Consider the following 23,982-nt stretch of genomic DNA (forward strand, 5'->3'; position numbering starts at 1 on the left):
AATTTTGATTTCAAAAATCAAACCAAACCTGTTTTCCAAAAACAAAAAAAATATGAATTACCCAAACATGCCCTAAGTAATGGGGCTATCCAGTAGAGAAGTCATCTTTTGTCATAATTATTCATAATGTTGATGTAGTAGCCCTAGCAACTAATTCTTAGATCAATTTTTATTATTTAAAAAAAAAAAATTGAGAATTTGTTGATATTGTCATATCCGCATTGTGAAATTAAAATATGATTTTTAATATTTCTCTTAATAAAATTACACCCTACCTAGTCCACTTAACCTTTATAAGGTCATAGTTCTTAAATGTTGTTAGGATTTCGGAGTACTATGAATTTTACTTCAAGTCTCTTACAAACTGACATGACATTTCACGTGGTACTTATCATATCAACTACTAAACAATTAAAATGAAAAAAGTACACATACTCTCTCTAAATTACCAAAATTTGTCAATGTTCCCCCAATTAAAGCCATTAGGGTAATGGAAGTTTATCCAAAAAAAAATCATATTATAAACTGTAGTTTTTCTTTCATTTTTTAACATAAATTGTCTACACTGTTTGATTTATTTTATTTTTTATTTTTTTATAATTTTTTATCTATGACCAAGTAAAACCTATTCATTTCCCATTTCTGTGGAATGAAATAGTTCATCATTTTTATATACAATTTCACCACATCTCCTTACAAATTTTTCAGTAAAGTGGCAATTAGGTGGTTCGTAAAAGATCAATCCATGAATATCTTAGGGCCTCCCAATATTGGGCTAGAGCTATGGACTCATGAGCGTTGATTGCGATGTGCCCTCGACTGAGGTTCGCGTCCAATATTTATATGCCTTTTTTTAAAAAAAAAAAAAAAAATTGACTCGTAACTCCTTCCTCGTTTTGTTTTGTGTTTTCAAAATAAAAATGGTAATAAAAAAATTTAAAATTATTTTCACCTTTACCTTATGTTATAACGTTTTTTCAAACTAAAAACAAAAATACCATCCAAAACACATTAACAAACAAATTATTTTTTTAATCATTTTTGCTCTTTCTCTTGATGGTATTTTCTCCTCTCACTTACATCTCTAGATTTTATTAAAAAAATAAATAAAAATACATCTCTAGATTATATTTAAAAGAAGAAAAAAAATGCTAAACGCATGACCGCGTCCAAGAAGACTAATATGCATTGTTAGAAGGAGAATATTTGGAGTACTACAAATTTCACTACATCTCCTTATAAATTAATGTAGTAGTTCACATAATGCTTACCACATCAATTATTAACTAATCAAATTAACAATTTAGATTTCTTTTATTTTGAAACCTCGCCACTTTCAACCACAACCAACATACTACCACAATTTCAGGTGAAAACTACCATTTTAGAGAGAGAACGTCAGAGAGTTTTCTAGAGAGAGAGAGGAAAGGGTGAATCTTGTTTACCGGGGGGGGAGGCCTCACGCCTCCTCCTCCCGGCTTTGCTTTAGTTTTTTTGTTCCCCTTGACCGTTAGGACTAAGGTTTTTGTGTCCCCCTGGCTCGTTTTCCAGTGGTGGCTGTTTTCTCCAAGCCTTTAGAGCTGTTGGAGTTCTTGCTCCCAGTGTATCACTGGTGGAGGCTGTTGTTTTCTTTTTCTTTGTTTTGCTTTGTCTTTGTTGGTGCAAGCAGAGGACTTCAGGTTTCTGGCTCGTGGAGAAAGGCGGGTGTTGGAGGATTGCCGGTGGAGATGTTGTTCAAAGCTAGATCTATTAACCTCAGTTGGTTTTTCTTCGATAAGAACCTTCCTGTTGCGGTCTTCAGCCCTCTCCGGTCACGATGGTCACCCGGTGGGACCGTGTAGCTCGCTCCTATTCGGCGCGTGACCAGCACAGGCCGGGGGTCTTCCTTCCTGTCCTCGTGTGTGCGGGTTATGGCTTGCTTTTCCGGCTTTGTAAGGTGCCGATCTGGACTTCTGAAGGTCGTCTGTCGATGGGGGGGTTCCTCGAGAAGGCGGGTGTTCTGCACGCGCTGGTTTTTCCGATTGTTTTTTCCGGTGCTTGTATTCCTGGGTTTTCTGGTTGTTTGATGTATATTCTTACCTTGTATCATAGCTAGGGGTGTGCAAAACCCGCAATCCTCACCCCGCCCCGTAGAGGACCGGGTTTTCAAGTTTTTTTGGGGGGTAGGGTCTTAATTTGAGAAATTTATGTGGGGCGGGGCAGGTTGCGGGTTTAGCCTTTTAAAAAATGCGGGTCCCCGCCCGGCCTCGCCCTGCACCGCACAAAGGAGAAAAAAATAAAAATAAAAATAAAAATCATGTTTCTTAGAATTTTATCTATAATTAATAGGATTTTTAGTTTAGTTTACAAAGCTAATTCCATGGAAAATGTTCTTGTATGGAAATAGGAACGATTGAAAGATATGTGTCAACATGTCGAAGGACTAAATTTAAGGAGCTTTGAAATTATAATTTTTTTCTTTAATGAAACAAAATTGATTTCCTAAAAATTTGACTTTGCATTCATATGATTCTGTGAAAAATTAATATGAATTTAATTTTTTTATTAAAAAAACCAGTATTTTTTCGAATTTTTATTTTTTACAAAATAAAATCAAAATTACATAAATGCCACTCAAAATACCCGCCCCGCCTCGCAATTCCCGCCCCGCAGTGATCCACCCCGCACGGTTAGTCTTTATCAAGTGCGGTTTGCGGGTTGGAAATTTCCAACCCGCAAAGGTGCGGGGCGGGGCCAAAAAAGGCGGAAACCCGCACTGCCCCGCCCCATGCACACCCCTAATCACAGCCTACCGTTTTCAGTAGCTACTTTAAGCTAGGATTTTTCTGGCTTAGTGGGTAGAGGTTCTTTACCTCTAGTCGCTACCTTAGCCTTTGGGCTTTGTTTAGTTTTGCCTACGGGCGTTGTAATTGCCTTCGATACTCTGGATTGTGTATTTGGTTCAGGTCTTTGTAACCCTTTGGGGTATGTTGTTCCGGTAATGAAGAAGGTTTTTACGTAAAAAAAAAAAAAAAAAAAAAAAAAAAAAAAAAAAAAAAAAACCAACGTACTACAACACTGATAAAGGAGACTCATATCATGGGTCTCCATAGTTTCATGGCCAGAGGCACGATTTGGCCCAAACCTTGGATCGATCTCTAAAATATATACATTATATTACAAAAAACATATTTACACTCAATATGCATAGAATGTGGATATGTACACTAACAAGGATAGTTGGCCCATATATAACAGTGTTAACGAAAAATGAAATACTAATGGTGCATTTGGGTATCGAATATTTCGAATATGAATAATATTCAGAATCTGATCATGGATTTCAAGGCAATGAAAATGTGTTTGGATGTTGAATATAATTTAGATTCTTTTGAATATGTGTTTGGATGTTGAATTTGGAAGATTGATTGGAAATGATTGGATTGTATGAAAAGTTTTGTATAATGATTGGTATGGTAAAAAATAATAATAAAAAATATATGATGGGTTTTAAAAAAGTGTTTTATAATAGTATAAAATAATTGGAAATGATTGGATTGTATGAAAAGTTGTGTATAATGATTGGTATGGTAAAAAATAATTAAAAAAAATATATGATGGGTTTATTCAAACTATTCAAACTTTATTCAAGTGACCCATGGGTTTTATTCAACTTGAATCCGGGTGTGGGTTTATAAATTTGTACCAATTATTAAAGCATTTTTTTTTTGACGTCCAGACCGGCAACGAGCCACTTGCAAAAAAATGATCACCAGTAATTCATCGGTCTCCGGAAAACCGTGAACAATCCGATGCTTGAGTCGATATATTATTTAAAAACAATATCTGAACAATTTGAATGAAAAAAGTTTTGTGTGAGAGAGATCATATATGAGCCTCTGCCTTATTTTTGGGGAAAGTGGCTATTTTTATTGTAAGAAGCTCCTGGATATGACATATAAATACTTGTTACGTGGGAGGTTGAAGTTGTTTGATCAATGGTGCACTTATTTTCTATGTAGATTCTGTTTGTTTCGACGTAAAATATTTTTTGGCGTTTGGTTTAAACAGAAAATGAGCGATGCCGAAAAACGACCAACTTTTGACAACTTTCGATTTGAGGAGGAGAAGCTTAAATGAAAAATTAGAGACGGCGGAAAAGAAACTTTGTTTCCAATAAGTTATTTGGAGAGAGTTATAGGTATATTTTAATAAATTAAATTGAAATAATTTTCTTTAATTCAAATTGAAAAGAAACTTTGTTTCTAATAAGTTTTTTGGAGAGACTTATTGGTATATTTTAATAAATTAAATTGAAATAATTTTCTTTAATTCAAATTGAAAAGAAACTTTGGACGGCGGGTATTCTTTAGAATTTCGTCACCTCCCGTAACAGGTGATATAATAAGGAATTGTCGCCGTTGGAGCCCCTAACTCCCATTACCGCAGGAAAGCCATAGACTTCTGTGATCATTCGCTTCTCCACGTACACGGATAGAGCCTTTTTGCCACGTCACCCTCCCCTTCTGTACCAAAGACAGCGTCACCCAAAGCCTGAAACGCTCCAATTTCTCATGCGCATCGAAGCAGATTTTCCCTTTGATTTTTCTCTCGCCCATTTATGGCCATTAAATTGCAACGCAACAGTTTCTTCTATTCAAGGTGCTCTATTTTTTCTCCGACTCACCGAATTATTATTATTATTATTTTCGGACTCAGAAATTTAAGGCAATTTTCATTGTTTGTTTGCCGAGAAACTGCGGGAAAGTGAATGAGAAAAAGAAGGAAAATCGAACATCCTATTGTCCATTTGTTTCTAATCCTCTTGAACCAGCTAGTGAGTCCAATTAAGTTATTGCGCATTAGTTGGCTGATTTTTTCTTCTTCTTAAGTTTGTACCTATATCTTGGCAGTTAAACAGAGATTAAAGTCGGATGAAACGAGATAATCTGTGTATTTAATGCTTGATTTTTCATGTTACTTTATGGACATTGTTTGTTGTTATCATTTGCGATACTTTGTGGACCTTTGAGCAATTATATGTTAGTTTGAGTGGCCAGATTGAATGAGGAATTACGAAGAAAAAATGTTGTATTTGAAATGGACGTTATTGCAATTTTTGACACTTACAAAAATATTTGAGGAGCATGAGTCACCTATTGCTTTATATACATGAAACTAGGAGATGCTCCTTGTTTTGTAGGATAGATTTGGAGCCATAATAGTTGTAACATTTTAAAATGCTTGTTTGAAAGCATGAGATTTGAGTGTAGCAGACATAGTTACTGTTTGGTGGGGATTTTCGTGGCTTCTTTAGGAGTCTTCAGCTCTTAGGAAGCACAAGCTGCCCCGCAGTTCGACGGAGGATAGATTTGGAGCCATAATAGTTGTAACATTTTAAAATACTTGTTTGAAAGCATGAGATTTGAGTGTAGCAGACATAGTTACTGTTTGGTGGGGATTTTCGTGGCTTCTTTAGGAGTCTTCAGCTCTTAGGAAGCACAAGCTGCCCCGCAGTTCCGACGGTAAACCAAATGCTGCTCTAGTTTTTTGTCGATTTTGTGAAATGGTTTCTGTTTTTTTTTGGTGAATTTTGAGAAGCAGACCAAGGGCAATTCTTAAAGTAGCTGCAACTTCTTGCATTTTGAAAAGCTATGTCCTTGTCACACTGGCCATTGGAACTTTGGTTTTACATCCCATGATAACCCTTCAAAGTCGGCTATTGGCGTGAAAATTTTGTGCTTGCATCTTATTGTTGTGTTTTGTATTGCAGCTCTTCAGATCCATGGGTATCAGGGAAGCCAATTAGAACCCGCCTTTCCTGCAAGCAAGTGGCAAACTTGGATCACGACCTAATAAACTGGCGTAATTTGAGGAAGAGATGCGTTATAAGGCTTGCTTTATTAGAGAGGAATAATCATGGTCTTAACCATTGCTTGGTGGGATATAGGAAAAACTATTTAACCTTTCGTAAATCAAGAAGAATGGGACACCTCCGTCCCTTTGCATCTGGTGATGAGGGTGTAACAGTCAATGGGATTCCCCAAGTAAGTACCAGTGGTGATGTGGAGGGAATGAGGGTCAAACTAAATCAATCACTCCAAGGGGAAGATTATAGCGATGGACTTGTCCAGTCTTTGCATGAGGCTGCCAGGATTTTTGAGTTGGCAATCAAAGAACAGGGCTCATTGTCAAAAATATCTTGGTTTTCAACTGCCTGGCTTGGTATAGACACAAATGCATGGTTGAAAACTGTGTCTTATCAGGTATTGCCATGAAACTTTCTTCAAAAGTTTTTGTAACATTCTTCGGAAGTTATGCATCGATAAATGCTTCATTGTACAAATGTATACTCTTGCACTGGCCTGATAGATATATTTTATTGCTTAATAAATTGTTATCCATACATATCAGAACTAGTGTTTTTTCCATATGCAATTTTGAGTTTCCTGTATCCTTCAGTAGATTTGTGAGTCTTTATGCTAGGGGTTTGACTAGTCAGTTCTTACTTAATTTAAAATCATATAATATCCAGGCTATCTGAATATTAATGAATTTTCTCAGGCTTCTGTGTATTGCTTATTGCAAGCTGCGATCGAGATCTCATCCCGAGGTGATGGTAGAGACAGGGATATAAATCTTGTTGTTCAAAGGAGGTAGTAGGTTGCTTATATTTCATGTTATCAGTTCTTATGTTGCTAAGTAGCTATGAATTTTCAGACGCTTGTCAAATCAGCTTTTTGTTGTCAGGTTAAAGCCTATATGTCCTGGATATAAATGTCCACTTTATTGATGAAAATAGTGTTTCTTGTGAGAGTTAAGGATCTAAAATTTCTTCATATCTTTGGATTGTGATGGCATTTACTTTATTGCATTCAACTTATCAATGGCATGCGTTGATTGTTGGTCGTGCACAGCCAATTTCAAAACCAAATGTGAAGTCTTTTCAAAGATAAGCTTTAGTTGCTTTTCCTTTTTTAATAACTGGCCACTTTTTGACATAGTTTTTTTTTTTTAATTTTTTTTTTTTTAATTTTTATAATAACTCTTGGGTTTAGTTCTTACATCAAGTCAAATTGAGAAACCTATATTTTGCTTTCATTTTGGAGGCAGGATCTGTAATGGTAAACTTTTAGATTTTTGACTATATGTTTTATATAGTTTTGACTTATGTTTTCGTATTTTCTTTGTCCATATCACTAACCTGCCTATTCCGTCTGTTTTCCAGTTCTTTTAGCTATTTATTGCTTTTCATTTTGTCTAGGCTTTTGATGTGTCTAATTTTTGTTATGCAGTTTATTACGGCAATCTGCTCCATTAGAGAGCTTAATCAGGGATAAATTATCATCCAAGCAACCTGAAGCTTTTGAATGGTTTTGGTCTGAGCAAGTTCCAGAGGTGGTCATGTCCTTTGTTAATTATTTTGAAGGGGATGGACGCTTTAGTGCTGCCACTGCTGTGTATGTTGTCACCTTCAAGTTACTGCATGTTGAGATTTTGCACGATGATTTTGAAGTTAGTGTAGAAATGATGTAGTGTTTAATTTGCTTCTAGGTTTGGAAAAGGTATGTCGTTGGGATCGGGGAATGCAAGTGACGTATCAGTCCTCATGCTTGCACTTACTTGCATTGCAGCAATTACAAAACTTGGTCCAGCAAAAGTTTCTTGTCAGCAATTCTTTTCCATGATTCCAGAAATAACCGGTAGATTGATGGACATGCTGGTCGATTTTATTCCTATACACCAGGCTTATCATTCCATGAAGGATATGGGTCTACTCAGAGAATTTCTTGTTCATTTTGGTCCTCGAGCTGCAGCATGTAGAGTGAATAATGATTGGGGTGCAGAAGAGGTTGTTTTCTGGGTAAATCTTGTACAGAAGCAGCTGCAACAAGCTATAGATAGGGAGAAAATATGGTCGCGGTTAACAACATCTGAAAGTATTGAGGTTAGTGCTAAGTTATCTGTAGCTTTAGAGAAAACATGTTGCCTTTCACCCCTCTAAACAGCCGCTTATTGATTGACAAGTTTTAATTTAAGTCAGTTGAAGCTTATGAACTTAGTGGCTAAAAGGCATCATTTTGAAGTAAGACTTTAAGTATTAATACGATATTCCTAGGTTGTTTTCTTTTTATGTTACTTTTCTTTAAAATATTAAATTCTCCTGTCTCCATATGATCTAATTTTATGAGATTATCTAGTAGCCCGACGTCAACGCTATAAGGACATATGTACTAATGTACAAAAAAATGTTTGTGACATTTGCAAATGTTTTTGTATGTGACATCAGAAAGTGCTATTTGCATAGCAACAGTGAAGTAGAGTAAGAGAAACATTGAACGTTCTTCAAATTTTAAGGACTAAATTGAAACAATTGATAATTCAAGCATAGAATTGGAATTTGATCCATAATTCACGGATCAAAATTGTATTTTGACCTTATTTATAATAGCAATGTATTTGTAGAGAATTCAAGTAATAACCAATCTGCATATTGGTTTGGTAGAAAACATATATAGTATAGGATATGTAGAAGAAGTATAGGAAAGAAGAATGACAGGGAAATGAGGGAGTTCTGAGTTCCTCCTTACCTACTATTTCTGTCTAGCAATTGGTTTGTGTTGCAGCATACGCATAATATATTTGAAGATATATCCATTGAATATCATATAAAGATATACTTTTGATAGGTATTTGTATGAGTTGCTGTGTTTTGGTAGGTCTGTCAAAGTAAACTATTTTAGAAATCTTCTACAAATACTTGGGAATTAGCCAAATATTCTAATCACATGTTTCTACTTGAGAAAGTTTAAGGTAACCGAGTGTATTAGAAAATAAACTTAATAAAAGACTCTTGTCAAATCTCCCCATCCATCATTAATGGGTAGCAAAAAGAAATTATTAACATTGACAAGGGCTTTATCCTTATCCCAAAAAATTAAATTACCTGTACAACCTAAGTAATCCCAAAAAATTAAATTACTTGTACAACCTAGGTAAAAATGCTAGCCACATCTTCCCTAGAATTCCTTATAAAACAAGTTTCACCTAGTAACTAAGCAATGTGACTTAGCATTCATGACTATCTTAATAAACCACCCACTCTATTTAGGTTACTCATCTTCCCAATATGGGACCGGGCTGTTACATTACCTTATCCAAAAAAAGAGGCTTTATTTTTCTAATAAATGTTTTTTACTTCTTTTTTTTTTTTTTTTTTCTTTTTCTTTTTAAAAAAAAGAGTTAAAGTATGTTAGAGGCCTATACACTTTGTGCATGTTTAACTGCATTGTTCTAATCATGTAGAAGCTGTTAATAAAAGTCAGTATTAATTTACTACAGGTTTTGGAGAGGGATTTGGCTATATTTGGATTCTTTGTTGCCTTGGGCAGAAGCACAAAGTCTTTTCTATCTGCTAGTGGTTTTGATGTTATTGATGATCCTATTGATGGCTACATTAGGTATAGCTTCTGATTTTTTATTCCTTGTCTTTTCTCTTTCCTTAAGTTTGATATTGCTTCTATGATTTGGTTGGCTATTTAATTGTCCTGTTTTTCTTGCAGGTACCTTATTGGGGGCAGTGTTTTATACTATCCTCAGCTTTCATCAATAAGTTCTTATCAATTGTATGTTGAGGTTAGCATGTATGGTCATTACGATCTTACAAATATGTTTCATGGTTCAGTTACAGCAATTAATCATACTTTTGAATTCCATAGGTTGTCTGCGAAGAGTTGGATTGGCTTCCTTTTTATCCAGGCAACTTTGTCACCCAGAAACAGTTACATGGCCATAGAAGTAAAAGAGAAGGTCCTCCCGATGCTGAAGCTATCCCCCAAGTTATAGATGCTTGCTCTCATTGGATGCAGAGCTTCATTAAATACAGTAAATGGCTAGAGAAACCTTCTAATGTTAAGGCTGCAAAATTCCTGTCTAGAGGGTAATTTAACTCATGGTGCAGTAATAGTTGAACAATTAAGTAATGCACGTGATTTCTGCAATTACAACATGTTTTTTACTTTTTTAGGCACAATAAGTTATCAGAGTGCATGGAAGAATTGGGGATATTGAAGTAAGCAAATGAAGGCCAAGCCTCTCTCTCTCTCTCTCTCTCTCTCTCTCTCACACACACGCGCGCGCCCGCCCGCGCGCGCACACACACACACACACAACACAAGTGCACGTGTATACTCCTTGTTTCAAAAATTAGAAAATGAACCTTTAAAATATGGTATGGTTTGTGCATCTGGACCATGGCACTTTGTTTAAAAATCAACTAGTAATTGCAGATTATGCTTCTTCAAAATATGTAATGCAGGAACGATATGGTGGAAAGCAACAATAAAAATTCTGTTGGGAGGACTGGATCTAAGACTTATTCACCAACTGAGAAAGAGTTGGATTCTTTTGACAAGGTTGGCTTCCTTCCATTTAAATCAAGTGCGTTTCATAGTTTTCTATACTTAATGGCTTCATCTTAATGTTGAAGTCACAAGTGGCCGATATGACTTGGCAGGTAAACAAGAAAACCTTAGTCACAAGGGTCCTGTATTTATTTTATGTGTGCTTTAGATAGATTCTTAAAGCCACCATCTCGTTCTTGATCTAAACAAAAACCAGGATTATCAAACCTCCAGTTCTTGCAGCAATCAGACATAAAATGGTATGTGAATACCCTAGTACCTAGTAATAAATTTTGTAGTTTTGAACAAATGCATGGAATGGAAAGAATTGAAGGCTTCTCATTTTCGATTTAAAAGAGCTATTAGGACTGGGTCGACTATTTCTGAGCAGTGAACCATGTCTCAGAACTCATGGCAGAAGCTTTTGTGTCATTTAGAAGCAGTGGACTAAAAGTATTTTGTATAAGAAATGTGGGGACTATGATTTCTACCTGTAAGTCCAGTAAATTCAAAGAATACCGAAAAGACCCTTACTGGGTATGGATGCTTGTGTGTTGATTACGGCATTTCCTGCACTGATTAATATTGGTGGACATGCATAAGGATTTAATGGACATGATTCACTAATGTCTCATCAGGGACTTCATTGCTTAATCTGCATTTTTTTGTGTTGCTTTTCATTTTTCCAGTGTTGTTGCTTTTAATTGAATTGTTTCAAGATATTATTCCCTATAAATGTCTGAAGTTAAGTGCACAGTAGGTTTTACAGTTATGATTATGAGTCTCATTGTGCCAGTGGACCTTGTTTAACCATGTATTGAAATTCTGACTTAGTATCAGTTAATATCCTATACACCATTCTGGTATATGAAAATCAAAAGAAATCAGGAAAAAATTGGATAGCATAAAAAAATGCATTAGGAAAAAAAAAAATTGAACTCTATTTGAGTTATAATATATAATATAACAATCAGAAAGTTCACTACATGTGCCACTGCATTCATCTATTCCACACAACAGCATAAAAAAATTTGATGCTTAACACAATCCTTAAAAGCCCTTTATATGTAAGAATGTGCATATGCTCACACTTTGGCATTTAATTATTTCCATCAATTTCATTTAATTCTAGGTTAATGGCGTCCTCTATCTTTGCATTATGGTAAATTCACAAAATACACTTCTTTAATATGATCCTTGGTGTTTCATCATTCTGTTGATGACCCCAATGAATGGGTTTCTAAACACCATTGTTGTCCCAGTTTGAAAAGTCCTATGGTATGTCCTTTTATTTGGAATTGGTTGAAAGCTTTTTTGATATGGTGAAATTGACATATCGTGTCAGGCATTGGAGAGCGTGGAAGAAGCTCTTATAAGACTAGAAAAGTTGCTTCAAGAGTTGCATTTATCAAGTTCTGGTTCTGGAAAAGAGCATCTAAAAGCTGCTTGTTCTGACCTTGAGAAAATAAGGAAGCTAAAGAAAGAGGCCGAATTTTTGGGGGCTTCTTTCAGAGCAAAAGCAGATTCCCTTCAACAGGTATATTTCTTCTTCTTCTAATATTTTATTTAAGGATAGTTTGGACCTCATAACATGTTGACTATCAGTGACTGCACTCCACTTGACTTTCTCACTATCTTGAAGAACTCAATAAGTGTTGTGAGCCTTGCCTTTTTTCTTTTTCAGACTATAAGTTTTTTTAAGGGAAGCAACATGCAATAATTTGCTTTATTTTAATCTTATTTTGTGTTATTTTAAGTCTTATTACTAACTAAGGGATCTGTTGATATGCAAATTTTGGTGATAAAGATGTAAAATTAATAGCCTCTAATTAGAAAACTGCACCTTTGTAGAAAATCTAATTATGCATTGAAAACGACCAATTCAACATGTGCCCTTCTTTGCATGTTCAAAGTGTGGTACTTACTCCCTTGCCGAGCTGACGTGGTTGCTTTCTTCAAACAAAAAGTGCAGTGTAAATCCTTTCTTTTTGATCTCTTCAGTTTCATGCTCAATCAGTTAGGGTCACATTTCTAGCTTTTCATGATTTTCTTGATCTGTTTTCTTTTTCTGATTAGGTGTATCTCTTGTATACTTCCTGTGAACTTGGGTTGCGTCTTTGCCATTTTTAATGAATTTTCGATTACTTATAAAAAAGAAGAGTGGACATTTCCAAATTGTTGAAATATGTATATTTTCTCATTTAGTGCTGGTATTTCTGTATTGATCATCCAGGGAGATGGTGATGGTCATTCCAAATCAAGAATCAGTGGGCAGCAGCAGTACTTGAAAGGGAAAAACAGGAAGAGTGCTAATGTATTGCTGGACAGGAGCGACAGGTATGGGGCTGATACAGTAGTTTTAGCTCTTTCACTTGCTGCAAGCTAAATATTTAATGCTCATCTTTGATATTTCCACAGTGACCTGCATTTTTTTTTATTGGGGTTCTCTTATTCAAAAAAGGATTTCTTTCCAGAGTTGTCAACAAATCTCGTGGATTGTGGAGTTTCTTTATGCGCCCTCCAGCCAGGAAGCCTGGTCCAGAGTCAATTACAGATGGATCTGTACGCCCTTCTTTTACCATGACTATACTACATTAATTACTTGCGCATTTATTACCTAATAGTGCATGGAGTCATAGCCAAATGCATTATTTACATTTTAGGAATTCTTGTACATGTAAGCAATAGATTGCTGTCTGGCTCAAATGTAGATCTGTTTGACCAAAACCAAATAACAATGACATTGATCTGATATATCATTCTGTCTGGTCAGGGCAAGGTTGTATGTCTTTAGGTAAAATAAAATTGTATGCCACAGTCATCCTATCATGTGTTTGGGTGCTCTCATTACTGCATGTATGTATTTATGCATTTATCATTTGTTAGGAATGTGTCTTTCATTTTTCACATGCCCTTTCATATTAAACTCAAAAGCCAGCACTTTAGGTGTTACCACCTCCCTCCTTAGTATATGTCTCAAAATCTTTAGATATCTACCTAGATGTATAGACTTCGGTCTCAAATCAACTAATGAGTTTTGCATGAATTATTGGTATTTAGATGATTGGATTACCACATTACCACCAATATGAATAGATTTTGTTGGTTGAAGGTTGATGGTTATGGTTGTTTGAAGGTTGATGGTTACAGCCACCCGGCTAGATATAACTTAGGGCAGCCCAAACTGACTAAAGAAAGCATTCCATAAGGCACAAGTAATCTTACAATGGAGAAGAAGATAGTCTATGGACTCCCCATTCCTCTTGCATATGTAGCGCCAATCAACCGCAATAACATGTTGCTTCTTAAGATCTTTCTTAGGTCCGCCGACCAAGCCAAAAAAGCCGCTCTTAGAGGCACCTTGGTCCGCCAAATACTCTTCAAAGGAAAAGGAATGCCATCAGTACAAGCAAGAACCTTGTAAAAGGAGCTAACCTCGAACATCCCTTTGTTTGAAGGGGCCACCAAAGCTTATCTTCCACCTTCCAATCATGAGCCGCTCTAATAAGGCTTACATTCCACTGAAGGGAACCACTAGAGAGATCCAAATGAATTGCAACAAAACATCCTTAACACAAGCAATGCTATGCAACTTCGAGAATGCTTCTTTAATGGCCATCTCCCCACACCACATATCATCTCAGAATCTGATATTGGAGCCATCTCCCGGCTCAAATCTGGTATGACTAGAAAACATCCTCCACCCCCTCTTAATATTCTTCCATAGCCTCACCCCGTACGACCTTGGGAGATCAATAGAACGCCACCCACCCCAAGAACTACCAAATCTAGAATCCACAACGACTCTTCACCATGCCGCTCTCTCATGCACATAGCGCCACAACTATTTCCTTAATAGAGCGCGATTGAACATTCTCAAGTTTCGAACTCCCAACCCTACCTCATAAATTGGAGAGCAAACCTTGGACCAACTAATCGGATGATATTTGAACTCTTCACCTATCCTGCTCCATAAGAAATCTCGATGGAGCTTCTCTATGCAATTTGTCACACTAGCCGGAAGGGGGAAAGAGACATGAAGTACGTAGGTAAATTGGAAAGGGTTCTCTTTATAAGGGGTAACCCTTCCATTTGACAAATACATCATTTTCCAACTAACTAATAGACGCTTAATCTTTTCTACTACACTATCCCAATTAGACTTGGCCTCGTAAGAGGCTTCTAGCAGAAGACCAAGATACTTCAGAGGACAAAGAGGAAACCCCACAACCCAAAATGCCAGTCAGCCCATCTACATTATCCACATTACCCACAAGAACCAATTCTAACTTATCCAAGTTAACCTTCGAATTGGAGACAACCTCAAAATATAAGAATAAAGCCCGCAGATATTGAAGGTGATCAGGATTGGCCCCACAAAAAACCAAGTTATCGTCCGCGAACAACAGGTGGGATATACTAACCACACAAGAGTGCCTAGACCCTATAGAGAAGCCTGAGAGAAGACCCCCATCAATAGTTGCAGTAATCATTTTGCTAAGAACCTCCGTAACAATAACGAACAGGAAAAGAGACAAAAGGTCTCCCTATCTCAACCCGCGGGAACTACAGAAGAAACCGAACGGATTGTCATTCACCAAGACGGAGAAGCGCATCAAAGAGATGCAATGCGATATCTAAGAGCACCATTTCTCCCTGAATCCACACCTTCTCAACAAATATAGTAAGGACTCCCAGTCGACATGATCATAGGCATTCTCAATATCCAACTTGCAAAGCATCCTTGGTTCACTAGATCTTATCTTACTATCCAGATATTCATTTACTATAAGCATTGAATTAAGGATTTGCCTACCTTTAACAAAGGCATACTGGGACTTCGAACTACTCTTCTCTACTACCCTTCTCGATCTATTTGTAAGGACTTTGGCAATGATCTTATAAATTTCACTTAAAAGACTAACAGGTCGGAAGTCCTTAAGATCAATAGCCCCCAGATTTCTTCCAGATGAGAGCAATGATGTGGCATTGAGGCTTCTTTCAAACCTACTACAAGCATGAAAGTCATGAAACACCCCCATAATGATACGTTCAGATTTTCCTAGGGCTAGGTGGCACTACCGTAGCCACCAAGCAACCCCAAGCCGGCTGGAATAAGGAGTTTAATTCTCCATATATTATTTCCTTAAGTATTTAGTTTAATAAGGAATGTATTTTCCATTAGTTATTTTCTTCTTAGTTTATTTTCCTACATTGTGTTATGACGGCTAGACCTAATGGTTATGTCTTATGACCTAGCCGTCATCTATTTAAGTGTAATCCTACCCAAGGAATAAGCATGTTGAATATTTTGAAAACCTAGACCTTTTTGGTTGTTTTGGAGATCAAGGCTCTCTCGAAGTAGCCATTGGAGATCACGGCTCTCTCGAAGTAGCCCATATCTTTTCTTTTGTTCCTTTTTATTATTTGATTGCATCACATAATGCATGTTTTGATCACATCCCAGGAAGCTTGAAAGAAAGCCATCGAAAAACCATCCAGGCCTGGAGCCTTGTCACCGTTTGGGCCTTTTTTCCCGTAAAAACAGCGCTTCATTAGGCTGCACTTGAAGTTCTTCCAGCTGGCATTGGAATTTCTTTTTGTAATACGTCCATTATTGTTGTGGTTTGTGTGATTTTCATCTGGCTGGTAGATTCTTAGATGTTACAAGGTTTTATAATTTCGTTCTGAAAATTTGGAAGGGGAGCTACAAGGCTAAGGCTATGGCCAGATAGAGTTAATACTTTGTTGGTGCATTTAAATCTTTGGCTTGTTCTGAAAACCAAGTTTGTTTTTGTGGATTGGTTTGATTGTTTAAGATTAACAAGGGCTTGGTTTAGGCTGTCAATAGGATAAAATATCATATATTCTTAGGGTGTAGGCTGTTGTCAAGGGCTTGGTTTGGCTTGTTTGGAACACCAGTTAATCAGACATTGCTTTTCTAGGAAGCCAAAAGCTCCATTTTATTCCAAGTATGTCCACTTGTGGTGTTTAGAGTGCCAATTCCCAACTTTGGTTCAAGAGGAGTCTATGAGCATTGAGCAACAACATATGAATTAAAAAGCAACTGAATGAGTGAATAGAAAGTTTTACTATTATAATGGAGGCAGTTCAGGAGTGCTCCTTTTGCTGCTCTATAATCACAATCTAGTCAAGCTATTCTGATGTGGGACGGATTTGAGTAATTTGTCTATGTTTGCATATGGTGGTTTGAAAGAGTTATGATCTTGGGGTTTGTTATAGTGAAGAAAAGGCTTTTGGGATTGTAGATTGAATTAGGGTTTAGAAGGATTATATCTTGGTCTCTGCGAAATTGCAGGAATTGAGAACAAGGGTGCTGGAGATTCTGGAAGATAGCAAGGATGGTTCCCTAGGGCTGGACTGGAAGGCTGTTTAATGGCTATTGTTTAGGGGAAAGTATATAGGGCTGTGGGGTTCTGATATGATTAAGGAAAGGATTAGATTCGGGGTTGCAACGAGATAATAAAAGAGGGATTCTCATTGATCTTGAGGGACTGTGTGAACAGTAACAATGTGCCATAGAGAAGAAGAGAGTAAAAGAGAACACTTAAGGCATTCTTGCTTTGACAATCAAATTACTTCGTCTCTGAAAAATGCCTTATTAAGACATTAGAAGCTTGTATGCTTTGTTGAAATGAAAGTAATCTATTTTTTTTTTTTTTCTTATGTGCAGGAAAATGAATGTGTGGAGCAGAATACTTCAAACACAGATGTTGCAGACTCAGTGGTTGCAGACTCAGAGTCAAACGAAATTCGACGATTTGAACTTTTGAGAAATGAGCTAATAGAACTTGAAAAACGGGTCCAAAGAAGTGCTGATCAATCAGAAAATGAGGAGGTACATCTCAAGGTCTTAAGCTGCTTATATATAAAATGAAATATATCCAAATCTGCCATTAGGAGGTGGAGTTCAAAGGTTGGTTGGATGTTGGATGGGGCCTAGGTTAAAGATACCTGAAGTCCCAGCCAGTTCTGTTGACTTTTTGAAATCCTTATGGCATTTGGGCCATGCTCTAGTAACAGTTGATGCCTAAAACTTCACTACATATTTTAATAGCTGGGAATTTTCACTTAAAATGAAACTTTCTGAAATTTCTCAAAAGTTTTAAATATGAAGCCATCAAGAAGCAATTTCCATTTATAGCAGTTAATATCTTACAAAATCTCAAGTGGTTTGTAGTTCTACACACGATGCCTATGAATAGTGTCAAGATTTAATATTTGATAGCATACTGGGCTATTCCTCTTGTTGTACATTCTAAAAGGTTTCAATTAAAGATCTTGGCTTGCCTTCTCCCAAAAAATTTGCAAATAATATGAAATTTGGTGGGACCATGTGTTGGAATATTTTAAGGCTGGCCAGCATTTGGTTCTGATCTTCATTGCCTACAGAAGATATTACAAAGTTTTGGCTAACTGTGGTCCTTTGCTTTGCTTACATGTGATGAACATGAATATTTATCTATGACACTATGAGAAGTGGCTTTGCTAGCTTTGTATTGGTGACCCAAGCAGTCACCTAATACATATCAAGTCTATTTCTATGTGTGTGTGCGCGTGCCGGCGTGCGTATTCGCATGTGCATGTGTGTGGTATGGGTGGGTGGGCAAAATAGAGAGAGGTAGATGTGCTTCTGTAGACTTTACTTGATACTTATGTCCATTCGTGTCAGAACATTATCATGAAAATTTCCTTTACTTGCCATTGGCCTTGTTTGAGGCTATCGGTTCCTAATCAGTTATTATGATTTTTTTTTTTCAGGAGTTTAAAGTTACAGATGATGGTGATAATTATCAGGGTGATGCTAGAGGTTCTCAATTGGTCCAGGTTCAGAAGAAAGATGGTATCATTGAAAAATCATTTGTCAAGCTAAAAGAAGCTAGCACGGTATGGATATCTATTGTTTTCCGTCAGTCAAAATATGATCCATTGTCTAACTAGGATATATCATTACTCCTATTTTAAGCCATCCGCATTCTGCATACATGCTTGCTGTTTTGAAGAATCCCTGAAAGTTGATTTTGATGTTTTTGATACTTTGATAGCCTAGACCTAGCAAAACCCTCCATTCCCTGTTGCTACCTGAGCCAAGGCCACTCAATGTATTCCAAAGTAGTGGTATTTATAATTTAAGAGCTCAAATATTTCTTTGCCTCGACGGTTATATGAGATTATCTCAACTTTACTACTTAATTATCACACTTTTTACTGAGCAGGATGTCTGGCAAGGAACCCAGCTTCTAGCTATTGATGTTGCTGCTTCTATGGTGTTGCTCAGACGGGTCCTAATAGGAGATGAGCTGACGGAAAAAGAAAAGAAAGCTTTCAAAAGAACAATGACTGACTTGGCATCAGTTGTTCCAATTGGCGTTTTAATGCTTCTTCCTGTGAGTTTGAAAATGAAATAGTTCTATCAATATTGCGTTCTTTTTTTATTCAACATTGCATTCTCCATTTTCACTTTCTGGTTCTTCGTCCTTATATCTTTCTTAGTTATTATATTGACTCAGGACGTGTTGTAAATTTTAGCTCCTCATCTCAACTCTTATCTTGGCTGACGCTGCTCATCTTTTTATTTTTATCCTTTCATTTCGGAACAGTTGGACCATTATTGTCCAACAAATTTTAGTAGTGTTGCCACATTATCTAGTTGGGGAGAGACTATACAGTCCTGAGAAAATAGTTCTTGTTCATGTTATTGCGAAAGTAGTCATACAACTTGTATATGTCATACAACAACTTGTGTAGGAATCTACATTATGCATAATCACAGTTAACATTACCAGAGAAAACATTGTTGTTATGATACGTTTCTCTTGGCTATCGGTTCATTTCTAACCTAATGTAGAGAACGATGATGTTGTATAGGTTACTGCAGTTGGGCATGCAGCCATGTTGGCCGCTATTCAGAGATATGTACCAGCTATGGTGTGTAGCTTTTCTCTAACAGCCTTTTTGTTAAAAAAAATTATTGAGAGTATCTTTCCTGATCAACTGATATGTTTTTGGCAGATACCATCTACATATGGATCTGAAAGATTGGATCTCTTGAGGCAACTTGAGAAAGTCAAGGAGATGGAAACTGATGAAGAAAATCCAAATGAAAATGTGGATGAACTAGCCTGACTAGTAGCCAATGCAAATTTTTTGTACAGCTGTCAAAGTTGAAATAATATTATCAATTACAAGGTCACATGATTTTTTTTTTTTTTTTTTTGTCTTTCCCTTTTCGATGTTAATTTCACTTGGTTCTGAATCCTTTTGACAATAGATGAGCATACAGAAGTTCATTCCATGTATCCGGCACTCCAGGTAGGCACCAATGGCTGCAGTCTTGTGGAGCTAGAGCTGGAGTGCCTGGCTCACGATTCTTTGAAGGGTGACCATCTTTCCTAAACTCTGTTAGATATGTGATGTTTAAAAACTGGATCTTCCTGTTTCCATAATCCATCTCTTTGATTACATTGGAAATGAGTACATTGTTCAATGGTTCGGTTTCCAACTTTGTGTAGTTTGTTTCTGGTTCCGTACTAGAATTGCAGAAACCCCCTCTATCCCACGTGCCATTCCTGCAATTTTACATGTGAAAAGCTCGAGTCAGAGTTCATAATCCATAATCAAGGCCTTCGGGCTAGCTAGCTGTTTTTGCTAGTCTTATGAGTACTGACTGATTACACGAGTACCCCTTTTTCTGAACTACAGAAAATAAATGCATCGAGTTTGAGCATGTAAATGAGAAGAAAAAGCTACCGTTGGAAACTCCTCTCCCTTTAAAAAAAATGGATTATTATGGGGTAGGTAAAGAGTTTTCCAAATACGTGTCGTATGTATACTGATTCAATCGATTCTACGTCCAAATTGTGACACTCCAAAAAAAATTAGTTCCACATTGGGAAGACGAATTGTTCATACAGTGTTGTTGAATTATAAAATAGCTTATAGATGTCAAGTCTTACCTTGGTTCTTTACAATGTGAGACTAGGTAAGTGATTCTAAAGAGCTTCAATTATAACTTGACTAGTCTTTTTTAAGTTATAACACATATATGGCTGACACTATAAGTAGGGGTGAAAATGCGGAATTCAAATCTTAATTATTCTATGAGACAATGACCCTCTATTAATTGTGATTTGTGTAACAAGTAAAATCTTAATTTATTTAAGCTTGCATATAATAATAACCGCATTATTTAATGTTGCATATAGATTTAAATAATAATTCAAAATGTCTATTACCTCATATGCGGATAGCGGATAATAATCGCATTTAATTACCGCAATAATCGTGTGAATGTAGATAGCAAGCACATAATGTCGATGCGGATATTGCTAATATCCGAATTCGTATCCGCATTTTGACCCCTAATTATAAACAACCTAGTAAGACTATGTGGTGCTGAAGCACTGTATGATGAGGGCCATGACTTGGACGTTAGGAGTTTGAGTGGGAGAGATTGTGACACTCCAAAAAGTTAAGTCTCACATTGAGAAGATGAATTATTCACATAGAGTATGTGGATTATAAATGAGCTAATGTGTGTTAAGTCTTATATGAGTTCCTTACTAGATGATATTAAACTTTATAAGTGATTTTAAGAAGCGTTAATTGTAACTTGATTAGTACTTAGACTTGCCTGAAATGCACTGGGGAGTAGCTACGAAAGAATATAAAATTCCTTTCGGGATCGAAATTTTGTAGTGCCCAAGACTTCCATGTTTGTAGAGATCTCCGGAATGCTTCCATCACATCCATTGTCATATTTATTTGGCCTCCTTCCTGGAAATGGCAGCCCCTGAAGCACAGAATTAGATTACAAGAGAAATTAGTTTTTTTTTTTTTTTTTCTTCCTAATTAAATATGATAAATTAGTTTTGAATGTCAATAGTTCATGATCATGATAGGGATGAGCAGATAATGGAAGCTCTTACGTACATCTTAACTGTTTTGTCTTCGTTCCACCAATGCCCGGCATTGAAGACCAGAACATCTGCTCCTAACCAGTGTTTGGAGTACCAGTGCAACTCATCGACCCTAATGGTGGTTCGGACTTGATTTGATGAGTTCCGGGGTGGCCGGCCGATGATAACTAAAAAAGGTGCCCTGTAATACTCAACTGTGAGGTTGTAATCATGGAACCGCATGGAGAGGAAGCCCTTGTGTTTGGTTATGGGGTTTCCATTTACTTCATATATTCTGGACTGATTGGAGACACCTTGTGCAAGCATGCATAGCAGAGACTCCCACTGGTTTCTCCCAATAGAATCGCCGGCAAACACTATACGTCCATTTCGGCTTCTTTCCAAGAGCTCGCTTGCATTGAATCTGACATTAGAAAATGGAAGCAAATTAATTAAACTCTTTCATTTTTACCTAAATGAACTTTGGTACCGTGGTAGGAGCCATATATAGGCCAAAAATAAAATAATAATAATAATAATTAAAAACGGGTGATTACTATTTTCTTAATATGCATGATCCATATATGTTAATGGTTGTCTTGTATTTTAACAAAACTATAACGTGACGTTTGGTTCGAAAAATATAACGTTTTTTCAACATTTACATTCCTGAGAATGTGACGCCTAAGAATTTAAATTCTAAAAAATGTGACTAAACTCACGTTTGAGAGTTATTAGAATCTGGTAGGATTTTCGAAAATACGAAATTCTCGTGTTTGGTTTACTCCTAAGTATCCTCTAAAATTTATTTTTATTCTTCCCAAAATATCATATATTTTCCTTTTGAAGTGCCTAAGGCTATTTGATATAAAATTGTTTAAAAATTAAACAAAAATGAGAGGGAAGAGGCAAACTACATATAAATCATGTTTTCTTCATTCATTTCCCAATAAAGTTTATACTATTTGATTTATTTTCTTTATTTGTCATCAATAACCAAATAAAACCTATTCATTTCCTCTTTTTCTTTGGAGGAATATTTTGTATCCAAATTTTACAATTGGTCATAATCAAACCCAAAAAGTAGCATTAAAAAAATAATCATAACACGATTATCACATAGTCAAAGTTTTCTTGTATAACCTAGCAATATCAATATCAAAAAAAAAAAAAAAGAGCTCGTCAACTATTAAGCAGTCACAATTACATATATAATATTATAATCGATATATATATATATATATATATATATATATATCTTAATTAGGCCGGCAATTTTAATTAAGGTGTAGGGAAATACATATAGGTCAACATAGAGGAACCAAGGAAATTTCCAAACAGCATGTAATGCAAACGTAATGGTGGCCGGATCAATAGTCAATTCTCTATTATGGTATTATGGCCATATATTTAGAAACCCTACAGCCAATCACATGAATCCCGCCGGCCACCCCAATTGGAGTGAGTCAACTTCAAATCCAATTGGTTTTCGGTTCAATCCAATCCATAGTTTCATTTCTTTCCATCCTCAATTAAAAGCTCCACCATAAGCCCTTCAGGTTTTTATCAAGAGAATTAAATTAGGTCATAAGAAAGTATAAGGCTAGGGTTTTTGTTGCCATGGATCTGATTCTTTGCTTCTTCTTGAATACAAGACGAGACAGCCAGACAGAACATCTCTCCAAGACTCCAACACACTAAATTTATATGGTTCTTGAATTCTTGCTCCTTAATTCAAACCTTATACAAAAGGGTTCTCCAAATCTTGCTTCTTTCATGCTAGCTAGTTCTAAGTTTATAGTCGAATTTGAGCTAAGAAATAGTACTTCGAAGTCGTACAAAAGAAAGAAGTTTAATTAACCGACGTTGTCCGTCCTTGCATGTGGCATGCATGAACAGGTGTGAATTATATTCCGAAATCTGAATCTTCATATTCATACCATATATACATACCTTGGAAGATCACAGCCCTCCGGTTGCCATCGCCATTTACGGTAACCCTCATCTGTACGTCCATTCTGACTGCACCGAAAGCCGGGATCAAGAAACGGGCAGTTCTCCGTGTACGATTGAGGCGAGCGACCGCTTTCGTCCCGAACCCATCTGCCTTTAGAGTAATCACAAACTCCTAGTTCTTGATCGGATATGATTTGCGATAAGAAGCCAGTATGAAAGATTGGCCGAGAGTCAAAAGGGATGACAAGAATGAAAACGACAATGGAAGAAATCAGGAGGAGGAGGAAAAATAGTGCATGTTTCAATTCTCTTTTGATTAGGATGGGGAGGGGAAGAAGTTGGAGCCTTTCCGCTATGGGTTCTTGAGAGGGTTGAAGATCCATAATAAGAGGAAGAAGGGGGTTGAAGAGGTCATTAGAGAGAGAGAGAGAGAGAGAGAGAGAGAGAGAAAGAGATCGATGTAGGTTTAATTTTCTCCCTAATTATGGTGCGTACACCGACGTTAGACGTGATTTATAGCTGATTATGATATATATGAACCCACTATTATATTGTAAAGAAAAATTAGACTGGACAGCTTTTTGTTTGGAAACGTCAAGCACGTAGGCCTCTCGCTATATATTATGAGACGTGCGCTGCATGCTTTGAATTGTTTTCTGTAATTAACATGCCAATCATTCATGAGTATACATGTTAATTTGTTAATGTATTTTAGGGGTCTTTCT

At 36.5% G+C, this 23,982-nt stretch overlaps 2 protein-coding genes across 3 annotated transcripts; one reads left to right on the forward strand and one right to left on the reverse strand.

Moving 5' to 3' along the window:
• The first annotated feature begins 4,392 nt into the window (after positions 1 to 4,392).
• On the forward strand, positions 4,393 to 19,874 carry LOC133874321 (uncharacterized). Of its 2 annotated transcripts, none has more exons than XM_062312215.1 (18): positions 4,393 to 4,641; positions 5,753 to 6,245; positions 6,544 to 6,635; positions 7,275 to 7,439; positions 7,534 to 7,927; positions 9,322 to 9,440; positions 9,543 to 9,615; positions 9,699 to 9,919; positions 10,007 to 10,051; positions 10,298 to 10,394; positions 11,728 to 11,919; positions 12,616 to 12,719; positions 12,857 to 12,944; positions 17,077 to 17,241; positions 18,165 to 18,290; positions 18,620 to 18,790; positions 19,272 to 19,331; positions 19,416 to 19,874. In XM_062312215.1, the coding sequence occupies exons 1-18, from the start codon at positions 4,601 to 4,603 to the stop codon at positions 19,527 to 19,529; spliced, it is 2,760 nt and encodes a 919-aa protein (XP_062168199.1). In that variant the 5' UTR covers positions 4,393 to 4,600; the 3' UTR covers positions 19,530 to 19,874. The 2 variants fall into 2 exon arrangements, with proteins under 2 accessions (XP_062168199.1, XP_062168200.1); XM_062312216.1 differs by lacking the exon at positions 4,393 to 4,641 and adding an exon at positions 4,726 to 4,816.
• On the reverse strand, positions 19,490 to 23,745 carry LOC133874323 (protein trichome birefringence-like 9). Its single transcript, XM_062312217.1, has 4 exons — positions 23,255 to 23,745; positions 21,336 to 21,725; positions 21,037 to 21,195; positions 19,490 to 19,972 (listed from the first exon to the last, which is right to left on the reverse strand). The coding sequence occupies exons 1-4, from the start codon at positions 23,638 to 23,640 to the stop codon at positions 19,645 to 19,647; spliced, it is 1,263 nt and encodes a 420-aa protein (XP_062168201.1). The 5' UTR covers positions 23,641 to 23,745; the 3' UTR covers positions 19,490 to 19,644.
• Positions 23,746 to 23,982: the final 237 nt, after the last annotated feature.

The sequence above is a fragment of the Alnus glutinosa genome, chromosome 7 (genome assembly GCF_958979055.1).
Source record: "Alnus glutinosa chromosome 7, dhAlnGlut1.1, whole genome shotgun sequence".
Taxonomy (NCBI): domain Eukaryota; kingdom Viridiplantae; phylum Streptophyta; class Magnoliopsida; order Fagales; family Betulaceae; genus Alnus; species Alnus glutinosa.